This window comes from Ischnura elegans, chromosome 2 (assembly GCF_921293095.1).
Source record: "Ischnura elegans chromosome 2, ioIscEleg1.1, whole genome shotgun sequence".
Classification (NCBI taxonomy): domain Eukaryota; kingdom Metazoa; phylum Arthropoda; class Insecta; order Odonata; family Coenagrionidae; genus Ischnura; species Ischnura elegans.
In genome coordinates this window covers 13,456,966-13,483,995 of record NC_060247.1, presented here as the reverse complement: position 1 = coordinate 13,483,995, position 27,030 = coordinate 13,456,966, and the positions used below count along the sequence as shown (strand labels likewise).

The 27,030-nt window shown below is 40.7% G+C and overlaps 1 protein-coding gene across 3 annotated transcripts in view; it reads left to right on the top strand.

Moving 5' to 3' along the window:
- The first annotated feature begins 327 nt into the window (after positions 1-327).
- Positions 328-27,030, top strand: part of LOC124153412 (serine/threonine-protein kinase SIK3 homolog) — an 83,845-nt gene continuing 57,142 nt past the window's right edge. For 2 of the 3 annotated variants that reach the window (XM_046526546.1, XM_046526545.1), the window contains exon 1: positions 329-543. In XM_046526546.1, coding sequence (XP_046382502.1) covers positions 400-543 — 144 coding nt within the window. In that variant the 5' untranslated portion in view covers positions 329-399. Of the gene's footprint in view, positions 544-27,030 lie in introns of all 3 variants that reach the window. The other variant, XM_046526544.1, reaches the window with a different exon arrangement.

Here is a 27,030-nt window from a genome sequence, read left to right as displayed (position 1 = left end):
TTCTTGGGAAAATTATACGAAGAAATTATCAAATTTTTCTTAAATATTTTTTCCGAGGTATTTATCTCATCCCCAGAACTCCAGCTTTATGAATGCTTACATTTTGAATGCATTGGGAGGCTAAGGTTATATTATATTTACATTCTCATGTTGCCATAAAATTCTATGACTAATAAAACTTGATTTTCATGCATAATATGAAATGCTAGAAGTTTATTTTCGTGATATTTTACAAATACACATGATTTAACACATCCAAATGATCACGCGGCAAATGCGCATTTCTCCCGTCGAATGTTTTACACGGCGCTCCAACAGTTGCGCATCAGTTTTTCATCCTACCCCGTAACATCGAATCTCGGGAAGACAACTTCGGTCAGTGAATGAAAGATAGTGAAAATGGCAACAAAGTTAAGCAAGGACGTGGAGTCTTTTCCAGTTGATAGACTTAAAAGAGTTGGATACTATGAATTTGAAGGAACTATCGGGAAAGGGAATTTTGCTGTTGTAAAGCTTGCCACGCATATTGTTACGAAAACCAAGGTAAGTGCCTTTACGTCCTGTTTTCTTTCATACTTGACCTGCCCCGTGACGAACCTTGATAACGTCACGTTTTTTCATGATTACGTCCATCATAGTGTCGCTAAATGAGGAGGATTAAGTATTAAAGTACTCAGTTTGACTCTGTTTCGAGTAAATAACTGAGGTGATACTCGCAAAACATCAGGCGGGATAGTCTTCCTTTAACGGATGATGGCCAGCAAATATTTATGTAGTAATATGTTAATTAGGCTGTTAAACCTGAAATTAAAGTGTAGTAAACATATTTTTATTATTTAAAATAAACCTCATTACCTCTAATCTTAATCATGGGGTTGGTAGTATCCCGTATTTATTTAATGGCTGAGGTTTGGTTTGGAATATAGCATGATTAATCCCTTGATTAGTGGTTGTTTTGAATAATAATTATCGTTCATTGTACTATATTTTAAACTGGCATTGCGCCCTTACCAACGGACGAATTCTTATGGCAGTCTTGTCTCTTTGATCGCCTCATAATTCCCTTTCCTTGCTAATGATAGCCGTTAATTTTCTCTTATCGATCCATATATGTTGGTATGTTATTGTTAGCTCACCCATCTGTCATCTCCAGTGGTCTGCTCAGTTCACTGCACTAAATCTGCCTGTGTTGCAACAGGAATGTACAAATTGGTTTCCTCAGCTGCTGAAATCGATAAACACCTTATTTTGACGATACACTCCAACAGAGCCAAAGAAAACTGTTTGAAGATATTTTTTCGCAATGTCGGTACTTTTGCCGGTGTTTTGGCTGCTTAGTGTGAAGTTTTTCGATAAATATAGTTATTATAAAATGATTTCTTCGTGATAAAGCATTGCTGTTGCCACATTCGTAGTTAGAAACTTAGTGTGGCCGTAAATGATTTTTGTTCGCTGTAGACATATGTTTATCATTATATCTCTTAACTTGGATTAGAGTTGGAAGGTCTTTTGGAGTGACCACGCTGCACTGCAGCCCAGCCTCCACAGAAGGCAAGGCGAGACGTCCACGGTCGTTGCCGTAAGGTCACTCACTATGCTGGAAAGACGGAGCCGCGTGCGATGATTTTTCCCGCTTCCCCGTCTCCGAGCGATTGCTTCCAAAGTTGATCTTGCTCTTGGAATTGTGACGAATATACGTCGGCGATGAAGAGGAAGCTAAATCATGATAAGGAGTAGCATGACAACAAGGTCCTCTCTCATATCTTCACTACCAATGAGCGAGCAGGAGTATGGGGGCTACCACAGTTGCTCTTACCTAGGAAGATCTTCATTCAATGTTTCTCCTTACATTCTATCTTCTCTTTTTTTGAAAGCATTAACTTTTTGGCTTTCGGACTCACTATGAGAGCTTTAGTCTTGAAGGCGGAACGAAGAAATATCTTTGTAATTCTCATTGCGAAGACGAGGAATTCAGTGACGCGGGCCGTGTCGTATTTCTGTTAATCTGGTCTGATATGTGGTTTTCCTATGGTATTCCTTGCATCACTTCCGCGAGTATCATTCGATGGCTCGCCGCTGTCACGTATGACTCCACTGACGGGCATGCGGGATTGTTTACGCGCGACTGCCGGTAAGCTGGATAGTCAAAAATACGTTCCCACCGCCCCGCGAAGTTCGCTATGACTTCATTCGGTTTATCGTTGCTTCAAAGCATGCTATGCTCTTTAAACAAAAAATTGGAATCGTGTGAGTCAAATGTTGGTTGCTGCATGGTTATTTCTTTGGAAATAACTTCACGCGTAGCATTGCGCAGTATTGCCCACCTGTACGACTCATTTATTCATATTTTTTGTTCCAACTTAAGAACTTTTCGAAAGTCTGTCGGCCAGTTTTCTGAAATAGCAATTATTGATTCGTGAACTTGAATAATTGAAGCTGCATCTTTGTTCGCCTCTGAAACGATGCATCGTCGCCTGTGTTTTTTCTGTTAGGACTACATTTTGTAACACCGTGACATTGAAGATGAAACACACTGTAGTATTTAAAGTGCCTGATTTGTTGCGGGATCAGGGTTTCTTTCGCTTCCTTTGTGAGATATCGCTTGAGGAATCGCATGCCTACACCTGCTGTAGGGTCTTCGAAAGAAATTCCTAACTTGCGACTCGCAAAGTGTAGAGGTGCAAATGTGCGATATCAATTTCAAAACTAAGCGTACTGTTTATCTGCTTTATTGACCGATTAGATGAAAAAGTAATTCGCGGGCGAGTGCCGCCGGTGTTAGCGCGTACACAGTGAGTGACCTTGAGCGTTAAGAATACGACAATCAGAGCACTACAGAGGCGCATCCGAAGTGCGGAATCCGATGTTTCCAGGGTATTAATGTTATCTTGATAAGATAATGCGGAATCATTTTATCGTCATGTAACTCCGCGGGAGGGAGTCGCGGATGGTAGCATCTTCCTTTCGGCACACGACCACGCTCGAATGCACGAGGACACCAAATCTCCTGGCTCTTACCGCCAGATTCCTACTTATTGCTTTTATTAAGTGTCGGTTGCGTCGTGCATGTTCTCGTTCAAGAAAATTTGTCTCCTAAATGAAAATATGCCCGTGGCCACATGACTTTTTGCAGTTGTATTAATTCCTCGTCTTATAGTCTTACGCGTTCATATACCGGGTGTCGCACTACCTGTTTACCATCGAGTGATTATATACGTGTGTGTTATCAGATCTTCTTTGGCGATCGTACCAACTTCGCGTCAGGTGGAGGACAAGGTGGAAAGTTAGATTGATTCCCTTTAGTTTTACTCCAGAATAACTTCACTTTAATGTAAAATTTCCTTCTTCGCGAGAAAAAGCCATTTGTTTTATATGGCTTACGACTGGTGTTTTTTTTATTCCTAACAGGTATTTGCAGTCTACTCATTTAATATTCTCTCGTTGGAAAGAATACATCAATAATTTTGGTTTGGGAATAACGCAAGTCGAGATTTTGTACGAGGTTGTAGTGGATTTTTTTGTGCTGGTGGGACAAAATTGATTTGTTGAACAGAATGAAGAAACGGTAGAATACTTTAATAACATTCAATTTCGAACTTTTTGTTAGCACCTACTATGAGGTGCAAACTTGGTGGTTTTCCATTTTCAATCTTCGCTTTGGGGCATCTAGGTTGTCGCATGATATTTAAGCCCTGTGAGGCACATAATTCTCTTTTTTTTTAGCAATTATACTTATTTTTTAAATTTTCTCTAAAACGTTGGTACATTTAGTGAATCAATGTACTCTGCACTGAAGATTCCGCGTGGAGTTGATGAGAAGGGTGCACCTGACTCCTTTTCCAAATTGAATTTCAATATCGATAATGGAAGTGTGATTGTCCCCTCTAAAAGGATTGATGTAGGTACTCGATATTCAACAGATAAATTCTCTACCATTTCAAAAAATGAAGGCGTGTCCTGTGCCAGTAATAAATAGTTTATTTTTAAGGTGTGGATGGATATTTTTTTGTGTTTTACGTGGAAATTGGCATTGTAAGTCGGTATGATAATAAGACATTGTGCTGAGATAATTTGAGGTAATAGTCTCCTATTGCAATTTATTGCTTTAAGCCCCTTGTAGACGATTTTCAAAATGCCAGAGGCAAAATTCGTCGGGAGCAAATTTTTAATCGGTCGGAATTCGTTGGTTTTTCAATGTCCTGTTTACGGAAAAATGTGATTAAGGTGAGTCATTCAATATAATTTTCTGCAAAGGAAAAATAATCGTCGAAAGAAAATAGTAGCATATATTTATTTTTTCATGAGAAAAAGTACGTCAATTATGAAGCCGATGAAGTAGTTACGATAAAAATGAAGAAGCTGTGCATCTAACCTTATATAATAATCATTTTCAACATCGATGTTGGAGAAACGAATTTGACTCCAGCAGAATCGCACATTTATGCTTTGACGAGGTCGCAAGAGGGTGGTGCAGAGGTTAAGGCAAACAAAAGTCGTCTCCCTGTCAGCGGAATACGATTCATGCCAAAGGAGTTTTCGATGAGGCAAGCATTCTGGTCATGATAGGGAATATGAATATTTGGGAAAAGTTAATTTTATTGAGGGTAGAGTGCTGTAAAATTAATCGATTGAGGATTACGGCTTTTATGGAATAGTATTGGTATCAATTGAAAAATTGATTATGTTACGTGAAGTAGTCGTAGAAACTAGATTGGGACCTATCGTTTGCATACTTTGAGTATGCGGGGCCTTCAATGTGGAACTGTCAGCGAACCGCTATCTATTGGGGGTAGGAACGTATCAAGGGTAAGCCGATGTTGAATGGGAACCGGCCGTGGGTTGAATATTTATATTACCCATTCTGTTTGAAATATTTCGGCGTACTCAATAGTAGTGTGATATCATCGCCGTCGGTATAGGGTAGTTTCCTTCATCAAAGGAAACGAAAGGCATTGATTGCGATTCGTTACCCACCATTAATGTATTCATAATATACAAATTATTTGGTTTTAGAAATACTGGTTTAGACGAATGGCAATGGTCAATTTTTATCCTCATTTGAAAAAGGCCAGATTGCGATGCCACTCCACGTGACGTCACAGGGACATAGTTTCTATACGAGTTGATAGGAGTTTTACATCGTCTGAGATTACCAATGCATGCATGAGGCACATAGCTCAGGGAAACATGTCTTAATAATCACTTATTAAAACTGGCTAAGGTCGGAAAGTTTTCTTCGTTTGATAAGGTATTTATAATCCTTATTTAAGCCAAGCGCTACCAGCTAGCAGGGTACTCTGCTACCTGCCAGCATCCTGCGTCGTATCAGCGCTCAAAGCCTCGCCCCAAGGTCACCTCACTTGCGGCAGCGGGAACCAAAAATACGTCACACGGACTTTCCCCAGCATTCCTACTTAGCCGTCGCATTTTCGCGCGCTTGAAAATTTTCACTTTTCGTTTGATCGTGAAAAATAGATATCATCATTCGAAAATCTAAGAGCGTGAAATGCGTACTTCAGAAGTAATAATGTTTCGATTTAGGCAATAAAAAATAATATGAAACCACCCCACTAACAAGGAATACCTGCACAAAACATTCATTTGCACCAGAAAGCGAGTCTCAGACGTTCCGAAGTCAGCATTAAAATATTTGAATGAGAGTTGTGTTAAAAAATCAGGCATTCATTGATAGAGGAGAGCTAATGAGAGGATGTTCACGTAAAAGTTTGGCGAAAAGGCGGCAAGTTAAGAGTGTTATTTGGAGTGCAGAGCTTTACGGTGTGGAAACGTGGACGATGAGGAAGCAGGGCGAGAAAAGTGTGGAGGCGTTTGAGATGTGGGTGTGGCGAAGAATGGAGAAGGTGAAGTGGATGGGGAGAGAGGAAAAGAAGACGAACTGCTTGACAGGTTGGACGAAGAGAGAAAGATTTTGTGGGAGGGTGTGGATGGAGCGAGTAGTGAATGGGAAGGGGATGTCAAAATCGGTGTTAATGGAAAAATGTAAGGTGAGCGTGGGAAGGAAAAAGAAATAGATTTATAGGTTGAATGAGAGAGGGGTGAGCTTTGTTGTGAATTGCAAAGGGAAGACCAATTTGGGAGGAGAGGTCAGTCGGGGTTGTTCAGAAAATTCTCCATCCACATTAACTGTCGGAGTAATGATAACAATGGCTTTGCGAGCCAAGTTGTAGGCCACTTCCCTCCTCGTGATCTTTGATTTTCTTGACAATTTTATGGTGATGTGAGGGACTATAACTCTGTAGTCGCTTCATTCTTCATCACAAAAGTCTGTAGAACCAGTTCATAATGCGAAACTATTGCTATGACTATTAGTGTGCCTGTCACCAACTACGGCACGTTCATTCATCGTTGTTATCTGCACCCTGGGTCGGCAAGATTTTCGCAAGGCTCATTTTGAAATTGGCGTTACCTCGAGACACCAAAAAATCAGTATCTACTCTAGATATTTTTGTGAATAAATAATTACCATCAGATTTTCAGCCAATATACCCTCCATAAGATTTTTTTTTCATACAAGTTGGTGAGGTTATGTCTAGCTATTAGTACGAGGTCCTCATTAAAAATTTTCGTGGAGCACTTGTGTCACTCAAAATTCCATTATCATTCGTCTTACGCCCCTGTTCAATTTTGTAGTAATCTGGCCGAAAGAGACTGAAAAATTGTTCGCCGGCTCAATTTTTAAAATATTTGTTGTGTCGTCTACCGTTCTTGAAGTGCTCCGAAATCAATCCTTGGAGAATAGAGTGATAGTATTGAGGTGGGTGTAGGGGAAAGTGGAGGAGGCCGAACACGGTCGCCGTAAGGCAAGGGACCTTCCGGAGCGGCGTAAAGCGTTCCCATCTTGATCGAAGCCGACTGAAGCCTCAGGTGACTGCGACTATTTTCGTGGCAGCATATTTGCATTGACGTCATTCTATAAAACGCGTAGCGATGACCGTTTAAGACCGGGTTTTTTTTACGTGATAGTAGTCTCGATTTCATAGTTAAGTACCTAGCCTTGAAGTGTATCGTCGCCTATTCCTGGAGCTACCAATTTTGGATGTGATCTCTGTTGCAAATCCGAGCTCATCGATTGTGCTGGTGCGTTTGAGGTGGTGAGGGGGCGAGGTGAATTTGTTGAAGGAAGTGGACGACCATGTGGAATGAATATGTACTTAAAAACGTAGGACGAGGTATCCTCCCGCTCGAACGTTTATTTATTCTCAAACTTATTACTTTATTAATCGTCATTTTATCACCTTTGAATGTCTAGGGTTCATTAGTATTGCCAATGCCTTGCCAACATTTACCTTTACGTAGGTTAGATAAACTTACCTTGTTATTCTCTCAGATATATAAAAAATATATTTTCTTTAGAACTATAGTTTTAAAGAAAATGTATTTTCGAGTGGGGAAAATTTAGACAGAGGTCTACTTCGTATAATTTGACAATTTCATGGCGATATGGTAAGTTTTCAATGGCAATATGTTACCTAGAAATGTCGATAGTGGCTGATGCATCCTCCTACGAGATTTAACCACCTCGGCGGTAAGGGGCGATACTAACCATAACATTATCCATTTCCGATCTTATCAGCATCCCTGGGTCGATGTCAGTTATTATTTTATTCTAAGAAAAGAATGGATAAGTTCAAACATTACGTATAGTGTTGATGTCGGTGTACAAGGGGATCATTTTGTGGCCTTCGTTAGAGCGCTGCCGACTGATGGACGGGATGTGTGTTCGATTCCGGGGTGGGGACTACCCCAGGGAAAGCAAATATACTACCCTAATATTAACCCTGAATGCGAGAAAGTTACTCGCCAATGGCTTAGTTCGGGGTGGGCTCTACCCTCACGTAGACAAACCATCCTTTACGTTGAATAACTGATCTAGTTGGTTTAAGAAGGGCATACAGTCAATATTTTTGTTTTCTATTTTACCAATGATTTCATGAAGTTTCTGACCACAGAAAAAAATTCCAAATTGTGATCGCAAATATGTCCTTTATTGTTGTGTCAATACCGTATGCACAAAGTGTATGAAGCATGCTATACTTTATTTACTGATATTTATAAATGCGCTCTTGCAAACTGTTTCCCTATGAAGTTAAAAAATCAAGCGCTGCTATTCCTTTTCTCGCGTTTTGCTGAGGTAGTGTGCCTCCTTAACGAGAATAGCGGTGGAAAATGTCTTTTGCCTGTGCCGAATCCTGTAGAGGGAGTTGTCCATACGTGTCGTGTGTTGTTGTGTCGCTTTGGCCGTGAAAGCTTGATGAACGCCTTCATTTGATTTCCAGTAATGGTCCGTCTCGCGATAACATTTTCTTCTGGCAATCTCTTGCCCTGGGCTAGCCGTCAGTTGATGCACGGGAATTGCTCCAGGGAGCAAATAAGGTGGTAATCGCTTCCCGTAACTTCTTACGTCCTCGGAAATAAGTAATCACCTCGGCTGAGAAAGACCTGTATCTTATCTGTGATCGCTCTCCAATTCGGAATGAAAACAAATTCGGAAATCAGTCGTAAGGATGATTTCTTGTACCCCCTCCATTCATACTTCCTGTCTCCTCCTTATCTATTAGCTGCCTCTCCTCACCCACCATGTCCATCACTTCGTCGTTCGTCTTCCTCTCCCTCCACTTCACCATCTCCATACTTTCATACTTTGCCACGTCCACATCTCGAATGCCTCCAGTCTTCTCTCTTCCTCCCTCATAAGTGTCCTCGTTTCCGCACCGTAAAGAGCTTCACTCCTGATCATATTCTTCACTAACCTTTTCTTGAAACTCTTTCTTAACGATCTTCTCATAATCGCATTCCTTTGCTTACGCAAAACTCTTCGAGATTTACTCACTGCTGAATCCGTTTTCCTCTGATGTGCTGCCCAAATAGTTGAACTGCTCAACCTGCTAAAGTTTTCACCACCCACCTTTATATTGAGCCTCACATTCCTCGCTCGCGATGATTTACAAAACCGCTTAACGTTGGCCTTCTTTTTGGTCTCGGTCTTCTTATGATTGATCCTCATGCCATAATCCTCGCGGCGCTTGTCTAGCGCATCCTCTAGAGCCTGAATTTCCGTTGCTGGCTGGCTAATCAGCGCCTGATCATCTGCGAAACTCACTGATTTTGACATCATTCCTCCCACTTTTACACTAGCTTCCAATTCATCCCACGCCTCACTTACCCTCTCCTCAGCGTACACGTAAAAAGCACCTGCGACAGTGAACAGCCTTGCCTCACTCCTCGGGCTGTACTTGCCCACCCAGATTCTCCCTTCGCTACCCTCACTTGCGCTGTCTGGGTCGTGTACAGGTTACGAATGAGTCTCCTATCCCTCCCACTTAAGCCTATTTTCTTAGGAATATCCATTAAACTCCCAGTCCACTCTATCGAATGCGTTTTCAAAGTCCACGAAGAAGACATACACGTCCTGGTCATATTCTAGGTTCCTCTCCTCTATGGATCTCATTACCGCATTAGCATCACGGGTTGATCTTCCTTTTCTGAAATTAAACCGATCTTCAAATACAGCGAAACCTCGGTTAGCGAACGCCTCTGATAACGAACCATTCCGATAACGACCAAAAATTCCGCTAAAAATTTGTCTCGGATAGCGAACAAAATTTTGGTTAGCGAACAGATGTGTAGCGGCCATGTTCGTGTTCGGTGCTGTGCGATCCCAAATGAATACAACGTAATGCAATGTCTACAATAGTAAGTCTACAAGTAATACAATGTAATAAAATACCCATGTAGCCTGTAACTTTCATATAATAGCGAGTCAATATGAGCTAGGAACCAATTATTCCTATTACCTTTATTTCTTATGGGGAAAATTGTTTCGGATAGCGAACATTTCGGATAACGACCAGCTTTCTGGAACGGATTATGGTCGTTATCCGAGGTTCTACTGTACTCGTTTGCTCTCACCTCCATCCGTCTATTTCAAATCCTCTGTACCACTTTTGCCGCGTGCGGTATTAGGCACATATTCCTATAATCTCCACATTCTACAGCTTTCTTATTTTTTGGTAGCGGAATTGGAATCGCTTTCACGAAATCCTCCGACCAACATCCCTCCTCATATATCCTGCGTACTAGCTCGAAATACCTTGCAATATCTTGCAATCCCGACCAAAATTCTTCAGAAGCTCACTCAGAATGTTGCCCTCTTTTCTAGCTTTCATATCATGAAGGGCTCTTTTGATTTCTGCGTCGAAGATCCCTGCCCTACGATTATCCTCCTTCACTGCACTTTCCTCCTCTAACAAGTTCCATTTTTCCGGCCTATTCTGCTGTCTTACAGATTCTTCTCATTTTCCCTTTCATCTCTTCTGAACCTCGTCTCACTCTGTTGGTATTCTTCCATATTTGACCTTAATTTTTGGCATGGCTTGCCCTCATTTGCCGCCCAATAGCGACTTTACCTCGGCGTACTACGTGCCTACCTATCCTTCCATCTAAAACTTTTCCATTTGCTCACACTGTCTTTTCCACCAAGCCTCCCTCGTTCTCTTGGTCTCACGCCGTAATCGATCATTAATTTGTCTATACATTCTTTTGCCCTGTTCTGTGTCCACGGTCTTCCGCTTTCTTCTCCCTTCCATTTCTTTTACAATTTCCTCTCTTATCCTCAGCTTCTTTATTCTTCTACCGTCAACGTAGCCGATTGACGTTTCTTTGACCGTTCAATTTTTAATATTATCCCATCTTTTACAGTCTGTATATTTTCAATCTCCCGGATACGATCTTCCATCAGTTCCTTATATTCTTTCCTCGTAGTCCCCTTCAGAGCTTCTACATTCCATTTCATCGCCTTTCTAATTTCATAAAGTCTTTTGAGCCATACGTCGCATCTCATAAGCACTAGGTTGTGATCCGCATCCGCTGCAGGGAAGCTGCGAGAGTTTTTCACACTATTCCCTAACTTCTGTCTTGCCATGATGTAGTCTATCTGATATCTCCCCACATCCCCTGGACTTTTCCATGCGTGCCTTCGCGCTTTATGATGATTGAACTACGAATTTGTTATTAATAATAATTTGTTTCTCCTGCAAATTTCTGCTGCTCTATCTCCCCTGACGTTCCGCATTCCTAGTACATAATCTCTATTTCGTGTCCATCCCTCCCTTCCCCGACTGCGGCGTTCCAGTGCCCCATCACTACTAGATTTTTCTCACCCGGGATTTCTCTAATTATTTCTTCGAGCTGTTCATATACCTCATCTACTTCTTCCTCCCTATGGTTTCTAGTAGGCATGTAAACTTGAATCACCATAAGGTTGGTGGGTTGTCCTTCTATTTCTACCACCAGAATGCTATCGCTTACCTGGTCTATCCCTACCTCTCGCTTACCCATTTTCCCGTTTAATAATGAAGCTACCCCTCGTCGACTTTCCTCTCCCCCCGTATATGTTGTTTTATTGTTTTGGCCGAAACTGATCGTCTATTCGAGGTACATTTCAGTGATAATCGTGTGCATAATTTGTTTTTTCAATCTGCCATGAAACTTCCCAAACTTTAGGCAGAAAGTATTCGACTTATTTAGTGAACAGGGTTCATGGCTAATGGGTGGGAAAACTTATGTAAAACTGAATGAGGAGATTCGATGTGGGAAGGGTGGATGATGAGCAAAATGTTCAAAGCAGATACCTTAACCGGTAAGTCGCCCGCAAGAGTAATTCACTTGTGGACTCATTCCGTTTAACGGATTGCTTGTTGTTAGTCTTGAAGATTGCTCTCGGCATCGATTGCTCTTGCAGGTTGGGATTGTTTTGCGAAGCGTGCACTTTTTCACTCTCGCCCAGTTTCTTGGATTTGCGTTGAGTTTCTTCTTTGACTGCATTTCTGAACCGCGTCCATCCGTCGTTTTCAAATCGTCGTCTCTCCTTCAGCGTGGAATCTATTCTCCTCGTTACCACCTTTTTTATGACTCTGCCAATTTATCTTCTTCTGCTGCCATTATTCCCTTCAAGGGTAATACCAAGGACCTGTACACTTAAACGTATTCAACGTGCAATGCGATGTTCTCATGGGAGAGCATATTTTCTTCTGCAAAAGGAGTACAGACCTTCATTAAACAAAAGATTGTTTAAACCTAATTTCGCCCAATAGGGTGGTTTCTTATTATTTTTTTATTGCTTAAATCGAAAGATTATTACTCCTCGAGTTCACATTTCACGCTTTTAGATATTTAAATGACGATATCTATTTTTCGCGAATAAATGAAAAGTGAAAATTTTCAAGCGCGCGAAAACGCGACGGCGAAGTATGAATGATGGGATAAGCCCGTGTGACGTCATTCTGGTTCCCGCTGCCGCGAAGTGAGGTGACCTTGGGGCGAGGCGAATATGTGCGCCACTGAGATGCAGGCTGCTGGCAGGTAGCAGAGTACCCTGCTAGCAGGTTTCGCTTGGCTTAAATAAGGATTATTAATACCTTATCAAACGCAGGAAACTTTCGGACCATAGGCAGTTGTAATTGGTGATTATTAACAGATGTTTTCCTGAGCTTTGTGCCTCGTACATGTATTGGTAATCTCAGATGATGTGAAACGCCTATCTACTCGTATAGAAACTAGGTCTCTGTGACGTCACGTGGAGTGGCATCGCATGGGCGCCAATCTGGCCGTTTCAAATGCGGTTAAAATTGACCATTGCCGATCGTCTAAACCGGTATTTCTAAAACCAAGTAATTTATATATTATGAATAGACTAATGGTGGGTAACGAATCGCAATCAATGCCTTTCGTTTTCTTTGATGAAGGAAACTACCCTATTTTGAGCTAACAAGTGGTGTCAACTTCATCTCATGTTCTCCGTTTTAAATCGGCCGAAATGTTATTGATTAGTGATTATTTATGAGTACTTTTGATTTATAGTCGGCATAAAACTGAGTTGATTCAAGAAAAGAAAAGATGGCGAGTGGTTCAATTTAATTCATTTTTCTGTGCCAGACTCAATCTAGGTTTGGTTATTTGCAGTGAAAGCAGTAATCATTGGACTGGAGAGAATGCTTCCGAGACGTTGATCTGAACTGTACCTTTTGGGATTTCTCATTCAGTCGTATTGTGAGACGATAGTTCAGCGTGCAATCCAAACTTGGGCTACTTGGAAGACTGATTTCTGTCAACCTACTGAACTATCGTCCGAAATAATTCTTGTACGCGGAAGAAAACCCGAAAGTTGCTCATCTTCATCCTTATTCATTGCACACTCAAAAGAATCCAAGTGTTCGTCTGTCGAAGGATTTGTTTCAACTGCGTTCTCACTTGGACTACCGCTCATTCCCGGTTCATTCTCTCTTAAAGTTAACTATGATTCTTTCCATTTTTTGGTAAGCCTTACCTCAACTGACAATGCGTGGTTGTAAGCATTCCTTTGTACGGAATTACTTAAGTATTTTGCTGCTATTGTTTTATACCTCTAATCTCCATCTACCTATCTGCAACTGTTGACGAATTCTAGCTTAATATGATGGGCCAAATTTGATGAACTCTGGGCCAAAAATCCGCATCGTTAATTCATTTCAAATAGACATTTGGTCGCTACAGACTAACAGGTGGGTGGAGTGATCGGTTATGACTTCGTTGTATAAAATTTATGGGAATGACTAGGAAACTTGATGATTGTGTCGCGTGGACGAGGAAGAAAATGGTTTTGTGAATAAGCCCCGAGACAATAGGAAAAATCAACTGGAGTTAGGAAATCAGGGGGAGTTCCATGATAAGGAAGGAAAACGGGAAATACCGCGCAAGAATGGAAAGGAAAGGTTACGTATTAGCTGCAAAACTGGAGGCTCAAAATTAATAATTCTAGCCCAGATAATCTGATTGTGTTAACGAATCAATTTCTACCGTTTAACCTATCTATATTCTATCATACGGCAATTGAGTGGGAAGAATTTAAGAAGTAAGAGGAGATAATGTGCTGAAAGTGATCTTTTGAAGATTCAATTTGCAGCTATTGTATGAAAATATTGTCGTCAATATTTCGTGAACACCAGCAGGTTCTGCAGAATGCTATTGGCATAATGCCATTAGTACTTCTGTGCGTCAACATTACAATTTTTAAATTTCCCTCTAAATTAAATAGAGTGGCAGAAATTATAAAAAGTTATGTGCTTTCATAGGAATCAGTATTTTAAATTGTATTTGGACTCTTAAGGTATGGGAAAAAACGATGTAATTCTTCCGAGGAAAACCATGAAGCAAGTACATACTTGATAGCGGAGAAAGCCGGGAAGGCTATGAGGAAGAGCAAATATATAGAAGTGAAGGAATTGAATAAGACAAGGCGGTCTTGAGCGAATGCATTAATGTCCTTAATATTCTTTGGTTTAACAGTCGATAGTTCTTATGCTTAGTTAGAAAGAGAGATGAAATCATACGTTTCCACGAAGATTTTCGTTTTTAATTATCTGTTTCTAATTTCCACTGTTTCCGCCGCATTTCACTTACTACCAAATACTCTATTCATAGAGGTTATTCCATTCGTGACGTCATAATGTATCTTATATCAGATTACGAATTGTTGCGTAGTGTATTTCGGTCGTTTATTTCGCACCTCGAGTTGGAGAATTTCCCATTTGTAGGCACCTAATCCTACCTTTTTTCTGTGAATTATTGTTGAACAAATTAATTACATTCTAACGATATGTATTGTCATAATCTGGAATGTCCTAAAGGAATAAATCCACGGGGCGCTCTTTTTGCCGTCGTGTATTTATTTTGAGGTGAGGTTATGTCAGTGAGGTTCCACCTCTGATTCGCCTGGTCGAATGCGCGGCAAGTATCCCGGGCAAAAATAACCGAATTAAAATACCTCAAACTAAAAGTACCTATCACAAAGGGAAGAGGCGCTATAAGTAAAAAACTACTACGAATGGATGGAACGTTACGCAGCTTTTGCGGGAGTTCGGTTGCACGGAAGCGCGGGGGACTTCAGGCTACATGTTAGACTTAGATTTTGTGAGCAATTAAGAAGATTGACTCGGAAAATGTCATAGTGGAACCGCAATATATTTCAGGGTCCAAAAGAAACGAAACATCTCGAGATATTTGTAGCCTAACGCGTAGGTATAGGTATTTGTTTTATCTCCAAGCAATAGAGGACTTAAACAAATGCGAAGTGTAACTCAGGTAATCTTTCATCACGCGCAACTAATTTTTCATTTGTATTCTCGTTCAGGTGAACGGCTGGTGTCCTAACACCCTCCGCTACACGCCTATTACACACACGGCCTGCGTGGTAGTATGTGGACATCACGTGTTGGAGGGGGTGTCACGATTCCATTGGCGTTTGTCTTTCTGCCCAATTCCCTGGACCGCTGAGGACGATCTGTTTCACACATTCCTTGGCCTGGCCCACTTCCCTCTTAGCGTATCCGTGCTATGTGACTCGATTTTCCTCCTTCGTTATGGAAAGGTTTTCTTCCTCTCGAGAAATGCTCATCACAATCGGGTGGCTCAAAGGAGAATTTTGTTTTTATTTCTGATCGTCCTCTCAATCTGCCGTGATTCACGATATAGGAGGCCCAGTCATTTTCAAGCCGGAGGGGAGGATGAGTTTCCGGCGTGTTGTAAACAAAACGGGAAGGGGGTGTATGGTAGGCTTGACCGCAGAATACTTGACCCCCTCGGTTCGCCTTCTATTCCACGATCATCTCTCCGAAATTTGCCTGCTCACTCGAGTCTCGAGGGTGTCTCTCCAGTTTCATCTTTGTTTGGCTCTCTCCTCACAGGTTAAGGCCTCTCAGTTTAGTTTCTCGTGCCGTCCGGTGCAATCGTTTTTCATTCCATATATTTGTGACTCATAAATCCTTGTGGGCCTCCGTATTTGGTGATTGATCGTATGGGAAAACTATTCCTTATTGCAAATCTCTCTTTCACATGGAAAAGCTTCCATTGTTTACGTATACGAGTAACACTGTTCGCAGTGTGCAATGATGATAAAATTATTCACGATTTTTCTACCATTAAAATTATGAGCCAGTTGAACCCACGACTTGCGGGTTCACAGTAAGTGCACTACGCTTGATACGCTAGTAAGGATCAATTTTTTCGGAAATTTTTATGATTTCACTCCTGATGGGATTCGAATCTCGAACCTGTGGTTGGCGGGAGCATGGATTAGCAAAAAAAAACGAGATATCGAGGGAGAGATTGTGATTTTTCCCTTTTATCCTAATAATGATGAGTGTTTTCGGCAAAGAAAAAAATACTTTTTATAAGAACATTATGTAATGGGCATCATGCATCAAAAATTATATGTGAATTTTATTTTCATTCCCTGCGTATTCATCCAAAGTAGTAATTTTCCCATGGGAGCTCTCTTTTTCGATTAGATTGGTACTTAGTGCTATCATTTTTGTTGATTGTGCTTGGAAACAAGGTTGCCTTAAATCCTGCATGAGTCGCATTAAAAGTGTTAATGAATGAGGCTATAAATATTATCGCCATAATAAGTGTTAATTAGTAAGTCATCATGTGTTGCGGGCGACTTTTCTCAACTGGTGGAAATCGTCGCTGATTTTTAATCTCGCCGACGTCCGTCCTCCCCATTTTTATTTTCGTTTTTAATCCTTGGCACCTCCACTCGGACATGGTTCATATATTTTGTGGCGGATTTAGGTCCTCCAAATGCCAGACACGTGCCGTAATAAAATTTTACTTCTTCGTCGATGCAGTTTAACATATTTTCTCATCTGAACCAAGTTAATGACCTTTTCACCGTAAATAGATGATGGAAATAAAATGATGAAGACAGATATTGTAAACCTTAATGAGAATAAGCAAGATAGACTGTACAGGTAGCCGTATTACTGCACAGGCTGACCTGCGTCTTTGTCATTCGTATGAGTGAAATGAGATACAAATGAGGAAGTGTTGAAAGTATGTAATTGCGGAGGTAGCGAAAACAGTTATGTCTGTAAAAACTCGTTTTATTATGCATAGTTCTCTTAGTATGTTGGTTAATAAAGGTATGCATACGTTTGTTGTTTATGTCTATAAATTAACAATTTTTTCATTCATTAGTATTTCGATTACTTTAATTCTGTCTACAGTACATACGGTATATAACTTGGTACCTTAACGATAAATTTTTATCGAAAATTAAATTACCAGATTAACATGAATTGGTTTTAATTTGTAATTCTGAATTGCATTGATGGCATTTAATATCTAAATCTGTTCACTATGTTACCCGCTACCAGTTTATTTATTCCAGACCATTTAGTGTCTTTTTTTAGATTTAATTGGTCATGTGCAGTCGGAGACTCTTTCGTAGATAATGTCCTGATGCAGATGAAAACTGTGAGAAATAACTCACCCGGAATACTTTATATCGCTTTTTCGATATTTATGTGCGTTAATTTGATACCGTTTCCCCTTCGCGAATCGTATATTTTAAGGCCACTTAAATAACTGTGGAGAAGTAATCTTGCTTGGCAATAACGTTATGATTATGGTAATTCTAATTCGAGTTTTTTGATGAATTTTCTGAAATATTAGTTGATACTTGCTGAGTTTATCATCTCATTACTGAGATAAGTCGGTGTACAAGGGAACACCTAACTAAAGAGGAATTCCTTCCGGAAAATGATCTATTATTACTTATCTTATTTTTTTAATTTCTCGTATTATGAATGTTCTGAAGCTCTAGTGAATGTGCTTCGTTAAAAGCAGAGGCCAGCCGGGAGGCATCTGGGGGTTCCAACCCTCCCCCAAAATGTTTTGTAGGTAGATATGATCTTAAGAACACCTCCTTCAAAGGAGTCCCCCCGAAATTTACCTCCTTCCAAACTGTACCTACCCCTCCGACTGCGACCTTGCATGAAAGAGCGTCGAAAATAATCCTCTAGCCTTAAAGATTGTTCAAATTCCTCGCCAGTATTGGTCAAAATACGTAAAAATGCACGATTATTATTATCATTTGGATGACTGTTATTCCGTGTGAAGTTATAACTTTGGAACTTAATTATATTCTTTTAAATCGCAAAGAAAGTGGCGCTTTTAGCATGACTTCATTTTAAATGTACTTTATCGTGGAGTCTGAAGCAAAATATATCATTTACGATGCGATTTGGCCAATTTTTGAAGCCTTAGGGTTTCGAAAAAAGATAGCAATCATATGAAATGTATTTTGTTACCTATTATGGTTGTTTTCTGCGCCCCGATTTTGCAGCTCATTTCATAATTTTCGGAGGATGGATGGGGAGATAATTCGCTGTCGAAAAATAATAATTTTACGTGAAGCCGTGCGTAAACTTAAGACAAAAAATAAAGAGACAGTGGCCTCTCTCTGTATAGTTGGTGACGTAATCACATATGAGTCTGCGCCCGATTGGCCACCCATGTAGAAGTAGTTAGGTGCGTACCTCCCGAATTACTCTCAATGGACGAGCATGCGGCGCAAACAGTGACATGCCTATATTAGTGAGGTTCTTTCCGTGAATGGGTTTAGAAGTTAAGTGTTTTTTTCGCCGAATGCTGGATTAGCAAGTAGTGGATCAAATAACGGTGAAATATGGGTCTAATAATGGGGTATTTCACTGAGATCCAAATTCGCAAGTCATGAATGGAATCTGTCCTTAGAATCGACGAAAAAATCTTCCTTCCTTCGGCTATTCTTTCACAAGTGCAAATTTATATAAATAGAGAATTTTGCCGCGCACTATGAATGAGTTGGTGACGTCATTTCATTTCCGATTCATTTCCTCGTTCACGGAGAAACGCTCATGGGAACGAATTGCCCACGAGAGTGAAAATAACGGCGAGCCACGCGAGGACGATTCATGAAGTCAAGGAGTATTTGAGAAGCGGTGACCCGCTCGGCTGGAGTTTGTGACGACATCAACTAACTTGCGGAAGGGTTGAGGCCGCCAATCATTCGCCGCTAACAGCTTTCGAGATGTAGTCGACGGATCGAAGTACAGAAACATGCATTTAGATCTCTATATTGTTCAAACTCAATCACATTCGGTGATAAATAAAAATAGTGATCTATTGCATTGGGCAGATTTTATCGGATATTACCGTTAAAAATGTGATGTAAAATAGCTAGCCAAATGTGCGTTCTTCGAGTGTGTCGCTAAGGAATGGTGTTTGGAGGAGGCGATCGGCAACTGAAGTCATAGTCAGTCACGGAAGGGAAGGACAGGTGTAGAGAAACCCGGCGTCGGCATTATGCTGGTCGTGATGCTCCTATTATCGAAATTAGGGATCGGGCAGTCCCTGAAACATCTCTGCCAACGTCGTCGGTGTTTGAGCCCGGGCCCAGAGGGTGGGAAGCCAACACAGCAACCCGATTCAAGTCGCTTGGTCGGGATTCACGCAGTATCTGACCGCCGCGCCCGCGCCGCCGTGAGGGGAGAGGATCCGTCGGAATTACGCGCGCTCACCGCGTCTGTCTCTGGTGGATCACTTGTTGCTTCGACGGGGCGCACGTATTTTGGAAACGTCTAGGAGAGGCGATGGCGGGGATTCCGATCCAAATAGAACCCATAAGAGGAGCTGCCTTTGCAACATCAGCACTCTGACGTCACATTCGCGACAAATCCGCTTTTTTTCTTTATCCCTCTTACAGGGAATTTATTTTTCACGGTCGCGACGTCAAAACGGTGATATACTCACTTTCTGAGGCCCTTAATAGTTTTTTTCGCATTGTTCCCACGTTGCTGTCAAGTATGCGAGTTAGACATTAACTTTTTTTCGCTACCGCTCCAGTTCACCACAGGTGGTGTGAGCCTCGGTATCCATGGTAACGAATGAAGTTGGAGTCAGTTTTCAGTTTTAGTTGTGAGGAAACTATATAATACAGGATTTAACCTGGGTCATATGTATATTCTTTTAAATAATACCCATTTGTAAACACACTGTTTACTTTGAGATTGTACTAATTCTTACGAGAGAATCCGCGGCTAAGGTTTTAAAAATTTTGCTACTGTTAAATATTTTAAGTTTTAAGTTTATTACGACCACTCGCTCATTCACTCACTCACTCACCCATACAAATGTTTGGGGTGAACGAGACGAGATACGGCAAAAGGCCTTGTGACGACCCCCTCTAAAATTGTTTGTACCCCTAGGAAAAATTCTGAAAACACTAAATTTCCCATTATTTATCTGTCTACTCATTAAAAATTGAGGATGGTGATTAGCTCAAAAATAATAGAAGATTTCAAAGAATTTTAAGTTGGGAGTGTGGCCCACTAGTGACTGTTAGGACATAAGCCGTCAACAGATGGAAAGGAAATGAAGGTCCGTATGGCATTTATTAGTCCCTTACCGTTCAATGGCAAATAATCCCATACATATCCTTTCGGCAACATATAACTCTTAATTATCGTTTCTGTCGGACCTGGAGATATAGTAGCGTTCTAATATGATGTTCTTCGTGTCGTCAATAGGGTAGTATCCTTCATTAAAGAAAACGAAATGCATTGATTGCGATTCGTTGACCACCATTAGTGTATTCATAACATACAAATTATTTGGTTTTGGAAATCCCAGTTTAGACGAATGGCAATGGTCAATTTTAATCTCATTTGAAAAAGGCCAGATTGGCGCCCATGCGATGCCACTCCACGTGACGTCACGGGGACCTGGTTTCTATACGAGTAGATAGGAGTTTTACATCGTCTGAGATTACCAATGCATGAGGCACAGAGCTCAGGGAAACATCTCTTAATAATCACTTATTAAAACTGGCTAAGGTCGGAAAGTTTTCTTCGTTTGATAAGGTAGTAATAATCCTTCTTTAAGCCAAGCGCTACCTGCTAGCAGGGTACTCTGCTACCTGCTAGCAGCCTGCGTCGTATCAGCTCTCAAAGCCTCGCCCCAAGGTCACCTCACACGGCGAAAGCTGGAACCAGAAATACGTCACACGGACTTTTCCCAGCATTCTTACTTAAGCGTCGCGTTTTCGCGGGCTTGAAAATTTTCACTTTTCGTTTTATCGCGAAAAATAGATATCGTCATTCGAAAATCTAAGAGCGTGAAATGCGCACTCCAGAAGTTATTATCTTTCAATTGAGGCAATAAAAAAAGTAATAGGAAACCACCCTATTGCTCAATCAATCTAAGCCTGACGCGTAGTCTGCGGTTCTCTAGCAGATCCCTGCCTAATTAGTTTAAACCTGTGTCATTTTTTGGGTCATTTCAGGTAACAGTGGGATACTGATGGATGTTCACTTTATTGTATGCTTAATTGTAGTTACTTTGCGAGTTTTTCAATAAAAATCATTTATGCTAACAGGAAATGTTGGGTTTGCGTTTTTTTGGTGTCGTGTGCATCCTTGCGGTGTCTGCGGCGGAGTCACTTTTTGGAATATTTTCAAGTAAATAGTAGAAGAAAACCATTAAATCATATTTTTATTTAATGTATTTAAGTGTCTTTCACGTCATCATTCTTTTCGACGTCCAAATTGAGTAATCTATGTATAAATTTTGAGATTTTACGGATTTGGCCTGTTGATGGTTCATGCTGAATCGTCTCTTATTCTGAAATACTCTTAGAAATGTATTGATCTGATTTCTTTCCCATTCCGAATTCTTGCATTTATTTTCAATGTAATGCCTTTGCGTAGTGGGTACATTTTACGGAAAGGGATTTGTTCCGGTGGAGAAAATATTGTGTTGAAACATGTTCTCCTTGTAATAATGTGGATAAGATTATTTTTGTGGATAAGCTATTTAGAGTCCGGAACCAAATGATTTCCGGGGTAAAATGGAATCGTACCTAAGTCATCCGTTGGGGTGTGACCTGAAAATTTGGCCCAATGCCCAGTGCTCCTCAGAAGCTTATCAGAAGCGAGCTCCGCTTGTCGGAATGGTATTTCACTCCGTTTCAAACGCACGTGCAATTCTTTAGTATTTTCATCCTGTCCAAATTATATCAATATACATAGTTAACTTCGCAAGGATACATCATTTCCTTTGCAGAATTTACCTAAATGCGAAAATGTCGTAAGTGCACGTTTTAAGTTGAAAGAGTGGCTTTGAATTTAATTTCACTCTTATCCTGAGGTATAAAAATACCTGTGCTAAGTTTTACAAAAATTATTGCGTAAGAAACGCTCTCATCACCTGTTAATAAAGCCACTGTGTGTGTCACTATTGGGAAAATTTTCTGCCGAGTGTGTAAGGCATGCCATGGGATGGAGTTGCCATGGGATCCTTGTCGCGTCTCTCTCCTTCGCTGCACCCCTATTAAGAGGTTCTGTCGCGAACACTTATGAAGTGAGACGCAGCTCATTTTTTGCGATTCCTCCGTTACAATTTGATTGATCCTTGCGTTTGGATTATACATGACCCTGTGATATATTTGATATTACTAATCAGACGTAATTAACACTGCGAATAAGTGAAAATGGAAATCCTTAAATTGCATCCTAAGGGTGCTTAGTCAGCTGCAGTGTTTGCCTGAGAATTTTGAGGCTTTCAATTTTTTGTTCGTGAATGTTCCTGGCTGATTACTTGGTGCTTCTCTTTGTAGCATGTAATTTTATTGGAAAGCAATTTTTTATGGCCACACCTAGTTAATGTTTTAACAGTTTTTGTCAGCTCATTTACATCTTAGTTGTTGATACGTTTGGTGTATCGAAGCATTTTAGCGATCGGAGTGAGTTTACGGGTTCAAACCGCCTCTGAAGTGTTGGTCTCGAGTGTCCCGTCATTTTAATTCCTTCACTGTCTAAATGAACTCTAACCCCATCCGCGATTTTTTCGAGCCACAGTGTTGAGGTGCATTCGAATAGTTAATTTCTATCATTATGATCATACTTTTCAAATAATTCGGACGTCAATAGTTCCTAATTTTAAAAAAATTTCGTATAGTATACTACTTGATCATTTTATCATTCGTTTATTTGCATAGACTACTATTCTGTCCATGCGATGAATACAGAATTTTACTTTTTCATATTAAATTTAGAATTAATTTAAATGGATATTTCGGCGATAAATCCTGTTTTCATTTTTATCGAAGTGAATGTGGTTGGCTTCGATATCGGGCCAGTAAAGTCTTCCCTTGCCAAAATGAAGGTCGCGATCCTGCTTGAGTACCTGGGCGGTCCCTATCTTAGTAGTATCCTACAAGGGTAAATTACCGTCTATTGTTTTTTATATTAAGCCCCGTTAATACAATGAATTAATACAAATGTTAGGCGCAGCCAAACATAGGCACAGATCGCAGTTTTACGAGAGGTAGTGTATGCGAAGTCTCAAGTCTCTTTACGTTATTCTAATTCGGCGGCATCTACCCGAGAAACGGCGAAATTAACGGAAAAAAAATGTTGCAAAGGCCGTTTTGTGCTGTATTCGCAGTACTTGGAAATAAATGCATAAAAAATCTAGTAATGCACTTAGCCGTTACTTTGTATAATTATTCACAATGAAAGTAACTTAAAATTCGTTTCAATACCCATTTCATTGCGAACCGTCGTGGGTTTTCAACTCGAATGTGTCGTCATCTGGGCCCAAATGCTGGCAACAGGCTATTGAAACTCACGTTGCTTAGGAATCAAGCGTTGGTTGAGATGGTAGCTCTTGTAACTATAAATCTGATTTTTTGGACCAAATTTTATGCGTGATTATATTCACTCCTTGATTCAGTTATTATTATGCATTTCCCGCGACTGTTAGTTAGCGTTCTACTAATTCCTTTGTCTAATAATATGTGACTTATCTATTAGCTATGCAGCGATCATATGAGTCTATGAGCCGCTAGAGGCTCGTAGGCTACATGCTAGGCTTAGATTGCTTGAAAAATTGAGAATAGATGTATCTTTTAGAGTGACTCGAAGAGCATCATATAAAAAACGTCACTGTACTTCTATCTCCTACGGAAACAAAACAATAAGAGGGATATTCCTATCCGAGCGAATAGGAATTCGTTTTCCCCCGAATAATGAAGGACTATTATATTTTGCCATGCGGAACTTTGTCCTCACGATACATCACAACGCCTTTCTCACCTCAATCCAGTTAGATAACAATCTACTAGGAAATTCCTCGGCGCATATGCACTTTTGACTTTTGTAGTGTTGTTTGCGTGAAAATGAAACTTAAAAACTATTTGAATCACAATTTGACAAAGATATATACATTCGTAGATTACAAAGATATTTTTTAATTTATATATCTTTTTATCCATTTTAAACTTTTTACAATTATTTTTCTTTTACTAATCAAACTATTAACAATGGTATTCGCATTTGATTCTAATTTTTTAACGGCTGGTGTCCTAACTCCCTCCGCCTGACGCCTATTGAAGCGGCTTGCGGGGTAGCAAGTAGATTAGGTAAGTTTGCCGGGTTTCTATTCAGTTCAAATGCGTTCGGGTCTTTTGCCGCTAAAGAGGCTTTTATGACCGGATAGCTGAGGAAGCCGTTAAAATCAAACTTAAAAGAAGACAAATGAGGTGTGACAGCCGTCTGCGCCTGAGGAACTCGTGGAGACTTGAATAGTGAGATCGATCGAGGAGCCTATCACGGCATCGCGCAGGAATGTGCATCAGTCCGGACTGATAGGTTGGCGGCCGATTCCTATTCTACATCTACATAGTACCCTGCGAGCCACCTCTTGGGTGTTTGGCAGGGGGTGATCAATCACCAGCATGCAGCATTCAATTGGACTCCCACATACACACCACACAGTACAAAAAACGTCACGCATGCTAACAAATTATACTACCACATACTGTTAGAAATAATAATAAAATTAAGAAACATGCATTAAGTTTTACATAGGTTAGTAGGCTACACTGCAAGTCATCTAATCTATTTATGAGTTTTATCGCTGCCGTTATAATCCCTTATTGATCGTGGAAAAAAAGACATTATGAATCCGTCTGTTTTACAGTCTATCTCTCATATTTTATTTATATGATCAAATATATTGTCTTGAAATTCTATTGAGTTTGCTTGCGGGTTACCATGTAGATGCATAAATGTTTCGTGTTTCTATTAATTTCAAATGAGTTTAGATCCTTTGCCGCGAAAGAAACTTTTACCCGGATGGACACCCGAAGAGTACATAGCTACTACCTCGTTTGCTTGCGTTCATATAGAATGACGAGAAGGGCTGCAGCGTGCATTCCGCGTCGCGTACCAGGAATTGGGAGTGATTCAGCCTTGATGGCGTTGTGGCGTCGGCAGCAACCAGCTGGGCACAGGCCGAGAGTATCGCTCTTCCAAATTCGCGGCATTCTGGAATGAGAGCGGTATGTTGGCCGTCTTCTCATCGGTCTGTAGCTTTTGACCCGGGGTCAGTTGATGACTCACTGCATCAATTTAGCCCACCCGAGGATTTTTTTAGTCGCAAATGAAATTTAAGCTCTCCCGTCGTATTTTGCGATCGTGTTTATCTCGGATTCGCATTCGGGAAGTCTCTCTCTACTGCCATCGGAGGTGGGCGCCGCCAAAGACCGAAAACTGCGTCACGCGTGATCTGCTGAGTAATTTGATCGTGAATCTCCCAGAAAATACACAGTTCTAGAACGAATACTCTAAATTCAATTTTAATTTTTCATTTTTTTATTCATGGAAGTGAGTTTTTAAAACTGACCAATTGGCGACGCCGCGGTCGCAGTAGAATATTTTCTGTTGGCGCACTCGTCTATTTGTCATCTATTTCCGAGAGATTTCGAACTTTGTTGTCTTGGGGATAGGTCATCAGGATGGTAGGAAAGTCTAAAAATCCTTATCCCCTTGGATCCCGTGGACTGCATTACCTTCTGATTTTATTTGACCTCTTCATCGTTAATTCATCGCGGTGACCTACAGGTGAGTTCGCGATAGATATTAGTTTCTTGTTAAAGCTGTATCATCGAATTAAACATACTTTAAAAATGGTAGGCCCATGCGATTCCCGAAAGGTCCCGCATCTGACTTAAATCGAAAAATACTAGTCAAAGGACGAATAGCAGTTTTGTTTTGGGCCAGGACACTGAAGGAATATCTCTTAACTCTGGGATTTACCTACCGCCTGAACATTAAAATGTGATGGCGATAAGAAAATTTGGCAGTTGCGTAGTTATTTTTTAGGACAACACTCCGAACGCTATCCTACAGGGGTGTTCTGCTTCATTGTCTTAGCTTCCTCTTTGCTGATTTAAGAACACCGGGACTAGCCACGGTGATATCTATGCGGAGTCACCCCCAATGCACAAATTGTGCGAAAAATCCACAGAGAAAAAAATCATTCGCCTTGACCATGATTATCCTGTTCAAGGCGAATGATTTTTGCCTCTGTGGATTTTTCGTCCTCTTTGCAGGACTGACTCTGATTTACCGTTGGTTTTTACCGTCAGTTTTTTGGCGCGAAAAGCACGTATCATTTTTTTGTTTCCTTTCTCTCAGCTCTCCTACCAGATTTTTACCTGTGAAGTAGTAAGATTGTAACTTTCTTCTCTCTTTAAAATTTTCGGCCATTTTTTCAATTTCGATACGTTCCCATAATGATCGTGCATATTAGCGGCGATCTCTCCTTCAATCATGGAATTCCTTGAAATATTTCGAGCGGCCTGGTTGCTTTTATTCGTGGAAACGCCCTGGTTGCTGAGAGGAATAGCTGTATCATGTACTGCCTTGTTGTCTTCCTCCTGGCCTGTTATTGCTCTCCTGGTTTATCCTGTGCATACATATCTTTGCTGTGTATTTAATGGATGTTTTGAACAATACTTTTTATCCTCATAGGAGTCCACCCCTTTGGGTTGCGAATCGAATGTTTTTTCGGCCTTTATCATGGAATATCTTGTCATTGTGCTGTATTTTCTGAGAAACTGCGAGTGCGTGTTTGGAGGATGCTGCATTGGATCAAGTGGATCGATCGAGTGGCATACAAGGAGGAGAGCGCTCTCTCGAGAACCCTCAACAGAATGAAAGGCAAAGGAATGAGGAATATTTCGATACGAAAAACGACCTAATCGGACATATTTTAAGACCTCAGGGCTCAGTGGAGGCTTTACTAAAAATAATTTGAGGAGGAGCTCCAATCGAACGTAGAAAGCTTGAGCTATGAAGAAATAGG